This window comes from Mirounga angustirostris, unplaced genomic scaffold (genome assembly GCF_029215605.1).
Source record: "Mirounga angustirostris isolate CCGP_5_RB_7025 unplaced genomic scaffold, mMirAng1.0.hap1 SCAF_12, whole genome shotgun sequence".
Lineage (NCBI taxonomy): Eukaryota > Metazoa > Chordata > Mammalia > Carnivora > Phocidae > Mirounga > Mirounga angustirostris.
This window is the reverse complement of record NW_026991720.1, coordinates 34,779,567-34,790,000: the sequence shown is the minus strand read 5'-3', so window position 1 is coordinate 34,790,000 and position 10,434 is coordinate 34,779,567. Positions and strand designations below refer to the sequence as shown.

Here is a 10,434-nt window from a genome sequence, read left to right as displayed (position 1 = left end):
AAATCAAAGCATGTGCAATCCAATATTTCCTATCAAATGCTGGTTAAAATAGAAGGACATAGTGTAACTTGAAAACTAGTTTTGCATTAATTATACACATAGTTAATCCTCCTTTTTTCACCCTCTTAATGACCAGGGACTAGCAACCAGAACTTCCTTTGGCTTCAAATTTTAAGCAAAGAATGAAGGGATCTGTGAACCAATAGTTGGCAGACCCTGTTAACAAGGAAATAATGTTTTTCACCAAAAGTCTCACCTATAGGTTTTGACTGGTTTTTTTTTTTTTTTTTTTCTAATTCATGTTTAGTGAAGAACAAATTGGACTGACATGCTAAGAACTGTTCCAATCACCCACATATACTTGGGATGTTTAATTAAGTGGCACGTTTAATATGCAAACCCAACATATTCAGAAATGTTCCAGTTGAACTAGACTGTAAAAAGACGGTGGGCTTTTTATGGCAAATAAAAATTGGGGGCCATTTTCATAACCCTTACAATAACTTTAGATTCATTTGAAGTGAGCCATGATCTTCTCTTAATAACTTTTTGACCCCTTCAATGAGGTACATTCAGAAGTTTAATAGAAACACATTTGTAATTTTTTTTTAAATCTAAAGTCATCCTCTACCTGTTCTAGGATACTATCTAAATACTTTCAACTTTTTACCATTTTGACTCATTTCAGGACAGTTGCAGAAGTTTTCCTCTCTCATTTCAGAATACATAGCTTTATGTCCATTTACCCATTATTGCTTACCATACAGAGCAAACACATCAGGTTTGTGCTTAATTCATCTAACGAGAAAGTAAATGAGAGCAAATGAAACCCTTAGTGGGTGCATCGCTGTGGGGAATTTTGGATTGGTCAGTATAGTAACACCAAGAGAGGAAAAAGAAATCTCCCAACCAAAGTTGATTTCATTCCCTTTCTTCACTTTTGAAGATTTTAATTGATAGACTATAGTTTTCACTAGGACACCCATTCAGAACCAGATATTTCTTCCATTTGGTGACTGTATAATGTTATCACACCTTCTTAGGACCTACCAGACTTTTATTTGCCCTCTCACCAGAAAATAGCTGAGGTAAGCTCCTCTCTCACATTTCTAAGTTGTGGTCCCTCATTAAAATATTTGCATGAACAAAATGATATACCTAGTGGAAAATATTTTCTTAAGCTTAATGCTGGGCTTACTAAGGTATGTATGTTTCAGAAAGTTCTCCATATATTTTCAAATAGATACTGGTTTACCTGTTTAAATATTGATAAAGTAGCATGATCTGCAAAAAAATTTCTTATATACTCAGTTAATCTCTACCCATCTTTGTCAGGGAATTCTTACAGTAGTTTGGAATAGCAAAGAAATGCATTGAGATTGTAAAAAAAGTGATAAAGGAGGAGCAAAGGAAATGTGTCACAAAATGAGTTGCTTAAAATGGAGAAGTTTTGCATTTTGAAAATTACTAATTTCTAAACAAGGCAAGTGGAGCTGCCTACATATAACTGGTATTTGTTGCAGGAAAATCTAGTTTTCTATTTATTAAAATAATTTAAATGTTTTAGTAGCCTCAAACATCCCACTTGGGATGAGCTTATGTATGTGGATTTAGAGATGAGAGTATTGGCTTCTTTGTAATGTTAGAAATCCCTCAGAAGTGCATCTGTGTTTTCCTACATATAGAATTACTTTTGATTTGTGTTTTCATACATAGCTTATGGAAGTAGAGTGTTCAATTATGTGTGAGTTGGCTTGTCTTTCTACCTATCTTTGTGCACGTGTATTGTCAGTTTTAGATGACAGTTTTCTAGAAGGAAAGACAGAATCTGCTTAAAACTTGAAGAACACCACATATATGTGATACATATGATTTGAGGAGGAGGAGGATGTGATGGTTATTTATGTCATAAAGTTTTCATTATAAGGGAAATACAAACCATCTTAAAAGGAAAAACTAACCTAACCATAGTAAAAGGGCTAATGGACTCGAAAGTGCAAAGGTACAATTCTTGTTTAAATTTGCTTATACACCAAATCAGTCACAGTTGCCACAAGCTATAGAGTCATATAATTTGTATAAGCTGAAATCTAGCTGTAAACTTGCAGTGTATTATGATAGGCATCCATTCATAAGACTTCTTAAAAAGTACATTTGTTAGGATTCACGTTTAACAAGTACTTGTAGATATAAAGATGATTAAGTGAAAGCTCTCCATACGCTAAAAAGTAATTAGGGGCTTAGATGAGAGAAGTGTGGCAAGTTTTTATCACATGATAGACTTTACAGAAGGTATATATCTCTGTGTGTATGTTTATCTCTGTGTCTGTATTTGGCTCTCTACATATATGTAATATCTGTCTAGATATATGTATATATATGTAGTATCTGCTGTCTTTCTGTGTATCTGGATTGGCAGCCTTTCTAAAGGTTAACATTTCTGCCTTACCTTGTCTCTTCATTTTGGTTTGATTCACCATTATTTGGAGATAGCATGAGGTAAATAATTGGTGGAAGAAAAGGCATTTTTGTGACAGATTAATTTTAAAACTGCTTATTCTAACCATTCTATTTGTTTACCAAGGCCCAAACAATTAAGTCAAACTAACCACTCAATTTTTAAACAACTAAACACTTGGGCGACGCGTTGGGTCAGTTCAGAATGCCTCTTATTATGATTAATTCAAATACAGTAACCTCTAGGTATGTCAGTATGTTCTAAAAAAAAAAAAAATCCAGAAATATTTGTGAAAATCACTGAGGTTCTTTTCTGTCATAATGTGATTCTTTCCTTCGTGTTATAAAACTAGATCTAATCAATCCATATTTTAAGATATCAGCATGGGATAGAAAAGACAAAGTTATTTCTTAGTATTAATTATAAGTTTTGTTTGTTTTAGGCGGGGGAGATTTATCCACCCTGGATTTCCTTTATTTTGTTCTCTCCGCACTTCTTTTTCATTATCAGTCTCTCCTTTCTTCATAACATGAAGTGCCAGAAAAGTTTTTAACTGTGTGAAAATGACTCTTAAAATAGTGAACCATGTCTACTAATCTTTTTTCTGTTTTCCAAGACACAGTGTTGTCCCATGGATTTGTTCTGAAGCAGTATTTATATAAACACTTGCTTTTATTTACAGTAAAAGTGGATTGTTTTTTCTAGGAAAGAAAGTGATTGCTTTTTCAAAGGTTGCAAACTTGGCAAGTTGACACGTTGTTTGATTACATGCTGGTTGCTATGAGCAGTGCCTTCAACCCAGCACAGCTGGGGCCGGGCGAGCCTCTACCTCAGGCTCTCCTGCCTACAAGGTTTTCCTGCTCACCTCTCCTGCCATTCTCTATTCTAGGACTTTTTTCCCCTGGCTCTTTCTCACCCTGTATTTCTCTTGCCTCTCGTTTCTCCTCTCTTTCTTTCTCTCTCACCTTATTTGCTTTTCCTTTTGACTCTAATTCTCAGAACCTTGAAAAGAAAGAAAATTTTAAGTAAAATACTTTTTTTTTTTTTCAGTTTAATGAATAACCTTTGAAATAATCTTTCAATTTCCAGACTCCCTGGTATAAGTCTAGTTATCCTGAAATTTAAGAAAATGTTTAAAGAAGAATACTTGACTTGGGCGCCTGGGTGGCTCAGTCGTTAAGCGTCTGCCTTCAGCTCAGGTCATGATCCCAGGGTGCTGGGATCGAGTCCCACATCGGGCTCCCTGCTCGGCGGGAAGCCTGCTTCTCCCTCTCCCACTCCCCCTGCTTGTGTTCCTGCTCTCGCTATCTCTCTCTCTGTCAAATAAATAAATAAAATCTTTAAAAAAAAAGAAGAAGAATACTTGACTTATGATTTCTTCTTTGAGAGGACCTGTCTAGGTGGCTATTTTCTGGATATGCATTTGTATATATATCCTATGTGAGTTGCTACATGTACTAATGAAGTAATATGTATTACTATGTGCATTTTTCTAGTACTTCTGTATTTTATATCTATCCGTAAAATTTGAAGTGTGATGATGTTTTATGCGTAAGTACTTTCTATATACATTCTCTTTACTAACTTTGATAACAGATACTTATATGCATATTTTTCTAATTGTTTAATCTTTATAGTTTATTTTAATCAGACCTTTAAACCACTTCAAAAGGCTTTACATTGATAGCACCGTGACCCTGGTGAGGCGATCGATGATCGAGAACACTGACATGTAGTTGTTTATTTTTAACTCTGCTAGTCAAAGCTCCACCACCTTAGCATACTATGTAGGAGGTAGGGGACATAAAGGTAGAGTTCGATGAAATCTGATGCCTCTGGAAGGCCAGTGTCTAAGTACGGTAGTACTCTAATATTCTTACCAAATAGTTAAGTAATATGACAAATAGCATGTACAAGTTGGCCGTCGTCATTTCTGGAGAATTTGTGGGAGAGGCCCTATAGCTGTGAGGTGGGCGAGCCGACGTTTGGTCATGACCGCCCCCATCTCTTTCTGTCCAGGTACCCGTGTCGGTGGCCATGATGACGCCCCAGGTGATCACCCCTCAGCAAATGCAGCAGATTCTTCAGCAGCAAGTGCTGTCTCCTCAGCAGCTCCAAGCCCTTCTCCAGCAGCAGCAGGCTGTCATGCTGCAGCAGGTAATGTGGGTTACCTGCTTTGGTGTTCTAGCCTGGCGCAGAAGGCGTGTGCCTACGTCGGCAGCGCCAGGACCTGTGTGACAGTCATTCTGCGCTCCAAGGGACCACTGATCAGCATGCCAGAACGTACATGTAGCATTGTAAGTGCAGAACTATGTAAGAACATGTAGATCCCTTAGGCTTCTCCCGTTCATCAAGTCCAGAACGAGAGTGGAGAGGGTAGGCGTAGCTTCAGCATGGGATAAACTAATACTGAAGTATCCGTACGCTTACCACATTTGATTTGTGGACGTGCCAACAAAAAGGGCAAAGGGGACGTCCAGATACTTCTGGCCTTTAAGCCTCCTCGCCGCTTCGGTGCTGCGTGTGAACTTTGAACTGGCCGTTTGGTCATGGTGGGGAAAGTGCCACCCGCCGTCTTCCTTTCCGAGCTGTGTTCGGTGTTTAGGCACAGGAAATAGCTCCTTATTATAAAAACGGAGTTAGGCAGCGAAGCCACTCACCCATGGAGGTTACCTTCTTTAAGTAACACGACCACGTTCCTCACGTGGGTTGATGAGGTGCCTCGAGTGTACGCGGACTTCGTGGTATTGGTCTCACTTGTCGGAGAGAGGGGACCGTGCTCTGCCTGGATTCTTGTCCTTCTAATTCCTCTGCTGTCGTCGCCGGGAGATGAGCACAGGCCAGTCGCTTAAATTTCTGCGTCTGACCTTCTGTGCCTCTGGCGGGTGGGACATCCCCCCTGGTGGGACCCGGACCGCCTGTCTCTCCGGTCCTTGCAAGTGGTAGAGTAGAACCTCCTCTCAGATCCTGCGGGGGTTTCGGATGCAGTCACTTAAGGTAGCCAGGTGATCCCGGCACTTTAGAATACAGGTTCTCCATGCCCTTCCATTGAGGAGGTTTTGGATACTGGATTGGGACAATTTCGGAGCCTTTGGGGGCGGGGGGGGGGGGAATGTACATGCCCTGCAGACCTTTTTTGGTTTGTTTGTTGTTTTTTTTTTTTTTTGGTTTTGTTTTGTTTTCGGTTGTTCTTGGGAGGTGAATCTGAATGGCTGCTCTACCATTGGCCAGTCGCTAGAAGAGTTTAGGAGATTTATAATACATGCAACTTTTGCCTTTATTTATTAAAGTCAAAATGGTTTATTCAGCAACAACTACAAGAGTTTTACAAGAAACAGCAAGAGCAGTTACATCTTCAGCTTTTGCAGCAGCAGCAGCAACAGCAGCAGCAGCAGCAGCAGCAGCAGCAACAGCAGCAGCAGCAGCAGCAGCAGCAACAGCAGCCGCAGCCCCAGCAGCCGCCGCCGCCGCCGCCGCACGCCGGCAAGCAGGCAAAAGAGGTAGGAGTGCGCCGCCCGGCAGGGGGCGCCGCAGCGCCAGGTGGGGACGGACGGGGCGCGGCGCGGCGGGGCGCGCGAGGCCAGGGCCGCCGCACAGCATCACCCGAGCACGAGGCTCTCGCCGCCAGAGATGCGTTATGATGCATTTTTGCCCAGCTTACTAACAGTGACAGTAGAACTCTCCTGCTCTCCTTTTTTGTAGCATGGGACTTGAGAGTTACAATCCAATCCTGCTGTCTGTCGCCTAATGTTCACTAATGAATCACAGTGTACAAAGAGCGAGCTCTGTGGTGGACAAAGTACTGATAATCTTGTATTCACCGAGAATCTAAGTTGGTGAGGGAACCTTATTTTTCTCAGCGGTGCAGCTCAGAGAACGTGCATGCAAATGTCGCCCCCGGGGTTGGGGGTGGTGGGGGGCCTGGGAGGGTGGTGGTGGGCTTGGGGAGAAACCGGTAGAACACAGATTTCAAAGTCACGGGCCCCTGATTAATGAACTGCTACTGTAGGTTTTGAGTGGCGAGCAGAAAGTTACAGTTTGATATGCTCATAAATCAAACTGACAAGCTGGCTTCTTGGGCCTAGCTCGCACTTGTCAGCAAACTGCATCAAATATAAACATAATACAAACAAAACATGTTGAAGTAGTTAAATTGATCAGCAGGTATCAGAGCCGTTGTCTTCAAGCTGCCCATTATGCAAACGTACAGGAAACAGTTTTGACCTCCTGAGGCTTTGTTTCTGTTTGGATTTGTGAATAGAATTTCAGACAGCCATCAACTACAGACTAGAAATTGCTCCCTTATTTCTCCGGAGGCTTTGGGCAATCCACATGACTTGCTCCATTATGCAGTCTGTTTTCCAGTGAGCGCATCAGAAGTTTCTCTTTTCCCCAAACTGAAAAGGAAAGGTCTTCCCCAGCAGCTTGTCTTTCTCTGAAGTGTGACTGCCTTCTCATACCCTCCCGGGTCCAGAACCCTGGTTTATCTTGTAATGCCTCACAAAATTGGAAGTTATACTTTTCCTTATTATCAGGGCGCTTTTTCTTGCCCTGAACATAATTCTGCCTCTAATATATTCCGACAAGAGAGGAGAGGAAGAGAGAGAGCTAACAGGCCTCCTCTGAAGGCTACAACCCAGTTTACTAACAAATCGCTAGAGACCGTATTCATGGGCCTCTCTGCAGACCAAACTTACTCAGTTGGAAAAAAACAAAACAAAAAAAGAGAGAAAAGAGTGCTGTTGAACTTGACTGTTTCTATAAAGTGTGATTTTTTTTTTTTAGTGTAGATAAACTTATTATCATCTGCACTAAGCCAAGTTTAAAAAAAAAAAAAGTCCGAACCTTTGCAACAGACTTTGGCTAGAGCTCGTTCCACACTCTTTTCATGCAAGTTCCTTGGTTCTCTGCTGCTGTGTAATCTTTGAAAGAAAGGCAGCTGAAAATCTCGAACTTGCTCCCATTCTGCTTTGGAACTGTGGCCACGGGATGACCATGCCGAAACTCACCGGGGGGCAATGAAAGCCACGCGCGTTTCTTTGTCCGAGAGCTGTTTGCGCAGACCGCGTGTTCCCCGCCGCTCACCGGGCTGGGTTTTCTGCACCAGCAGCAGCAGCAGCAGCAGTTGGCCGCCCAGCAGCTTGTCTTCCAGCAGCAGCTCCTCCAGATGCAACAACTCCAGCAGCAGCAGCATCTGCTCAGTCTTCAGCGTCAGGGACTCATCTCCATCCCGCCTGGCCAGGCGGCACTTCCTGTCCAGTCGCTGCCTCAAGGTACATGCAGAAACTGGCACACGCTTCATTCCTCCTGTTGCCCTTTCTACCGTTCATTTCATGGCCTGTCTGCCTTCTGCCTTGAGAAATTTTGCTTTTACGACCTGCAGGTTTATTATGAAAACATGATCGTTAACGCGGTTGCATGGCCCATTTTCTTGAGACTCGGGGATTTTACTCCGCACTGCTTTCAGGTGTGTGGTAAAACTGCTTGCCAGACTGCTTGCCAGAAAGCAGTGCGGAGTAAAATCCCTGAGTCTCAAGAAAAACTGCTTGCCAGTGTTTTGTTAGATATTAAATGCGTATTTATTAGTCTTGTGGCGGAAAATAATTTATAAGGGCAACCCGATTTAAGCACTATTGAATATAGCACTATTGAATATACACTGAAGACCTGCAGAGAATTAGATGAGTGGGAAGGCTAACAACACTCCATTTAACAAAAGTGAGCTGAAAGGAGTTTTGGTGGAAAACTGATAAAAAAAAAAAAAAAAAAAGAGGTTCCTAATCTTCACACTGAAACTCTCACATATACGAAAGAGTCTGTATTTCTACAAAGCATATTCCATTCCAAGTTATGCTTTATAGGACCCCATCATACGTCATGGGACCAGATTGATCTTATTTTCTCTAAAATAAAATTGCCTGTGCATATATCGTAAAAGTTATAGCTTCAAAAAGCTGCCAACTGTATTCTTATTTGTTTTTCTGGTAAGAAAACTTTGGATGGGCTTTGGTAATACAATAATATGGTACAATAATACAACACTATAAATTATACAATTGTATATATTCATCATTTGACTCAACTTTGGGGAAATGGAAAGCATTCTTAGTTTAAAAAAAGATAATGGTAAACAAAATGACTCCTTAGGTGCTAAAATTCTTAGGTTAAAGTAAAATATCATTAAACTTCATAAAAGCACATTCTAATTTGCATTTGGATTTTGTTGGAATGAACATTAATCCAAATGGACTTTAATTATATTTGTTACAAAGGGATTCACATTGTAGTAGTATTTTTTTGTTCATTTTTCTGACTCAGTAGGATATACTGAAGAAAATCAAGGGGCGCCTGGGTGGCTCTGTCGGTTAAACGTCCGACTCAGACTCATGATTTTGGCTCAAGTCATGATCTCAGGATTGTGCGATCGAGCCCCACGTCAGGCTCAGAGCTGGGTGTAGAATCTGCTTGACATTCTCTCCCTCTGCCCCTCTGCCCCCTCGTGCTCTCTCTCTCAAATAAATAAATCTTTAAAAAAAAGAAAAGAAAATCAAGAACAATTAAATAGAAAAAATAAAATTAGGCAAATAAAAGTAAAAGTCTTTAAAATGCATACACTTTAGGGCACATGAAATTTAAAGTTTTGTAGTAAATATTTTTCTCTTTATCAAATAACTGTCTTTGTGGCATATTTTTCCCAGAATCCCCTACTTCCCTTGACTTCAGATCCTCTAATTCACCTGACTGAATCACTCCTAGGCAATCAAGGAAGATAAAGTTTACATAGTGAAAGAAAAACAAGGCAATAAACCCACTTTTCTGCACCATTCCAGAGAGAATTGGAATAAATCATGGTTGTCACCGGGCCCATGAATGTTCTATTCATAAACTATTGTTCTCGGCAAAAATAAATACAATTTGAGGACAAATGAAGAAATAAGTTTAAAGAAAAGAAAGCTGTGTATAAATTAATTCAATGTAAACATGGATTTCTTTGGTAGAAACTACACTAAAACAGAAGCAATAAATTTATCTCACTGGTTTTTTTCAATAAAATTTATATAAAAATCTATATTTAGGATCTAATCATATAAGAATCTCCTCAGTAGAAAGAAGCGTGAGGTACCATGATTTTATTTGAGTAAAACCGTTGAAACAAACACTTCAAGAAAGTTTAAAACAGATGTTCACAGAAGCAAAATGTAATTTAAGTACAATATTCTTCCAAAACAAGCATACAAATACCTTGCCAAATAAGGAAATTTATTATGATATAACCATTTTAATAGTTTTTAAATAAAATTCTTCTTATTTCTGAGCTTTTTTTTATAGAATTATCATTTTTTTTCCTTTTTTTCTATTTGTACTGTCCGTAAAATGTATGAGAGATTAAACACACAAGATAGAGAACATCAAGGAAAAGGAAATAAATCTGAAAACACATCTGGGTTTGAGCAGAATATTTATATTTTAAACAAAAAACATGAATGTCATCATTGTGTTTTCACGGTTTAGATGAAGTAGTATGAACAGTGCCACTCTGGAGACTCACCAGCCAAACACAGGCAGAATGCGTCAGATAAAGCAGCTATAGTAAAGGAACATAATTTCGTAGGGTGGTGCTGGAATCCCAAAGCTGGAATGGAAGAAAGTAAAAAAGTAATTGTTAGATAATGTAAGCCTGGAATTATTTCTGCTCTAGCCACTGGTTATTTCAGATAAAAATATTTTAAATATTTTAAACATTTTTATTACCAGTTTCCCAGTTCACTTTGCACCAAGTTTTTGGTTGGTTGATTGATTAGCCATGGAACCAAGTAGGATTTATACATGATGATCTCATTGTGCCTTTAAAAATATGCCATATTTGAAGTATTTATCCCCATGATTTAACACAGCCTCCTCAGGCTACTTTTTAAAATTCCAACTTCTTTCAACCATATATAAAATAACTGTATGAGAATGAGACAGAAGTAACA

The 10,434-nt window shown here is 39.8% G+C and overlaps 1 protein-coding gene across 1 annotated transcript in view; it reads left to right on the top strand.

Annotated features, from left to right (window-relative positions):
* Nucleotides 1-10,434, top strand: part of FOXP2 (forkhead box P2) — a 547,142-nt gene that overhangs the window by 477,103 nt on the left and 59,605 nt on the right. Inside the window, exons 7-9 of the mRNA XM_045864381.3 lie at nucleotides 4,478-4,615; nucleotides 5,767-5,985; nucleotides 7,566-7,731. Coding sequence (XP_045720337.1) covers nucleotides 4,478-4,615; nucleotides 5,767-5,985; nucleotides 7,566-7,731 — 523 coding nt within the window. The remainder of the gene's footprint in view (nucleotides 1-4,477; nucleotides 4,616-5,766; nucleotides 5,986-7,565; nucleotides 7,732-10,434) is intronic.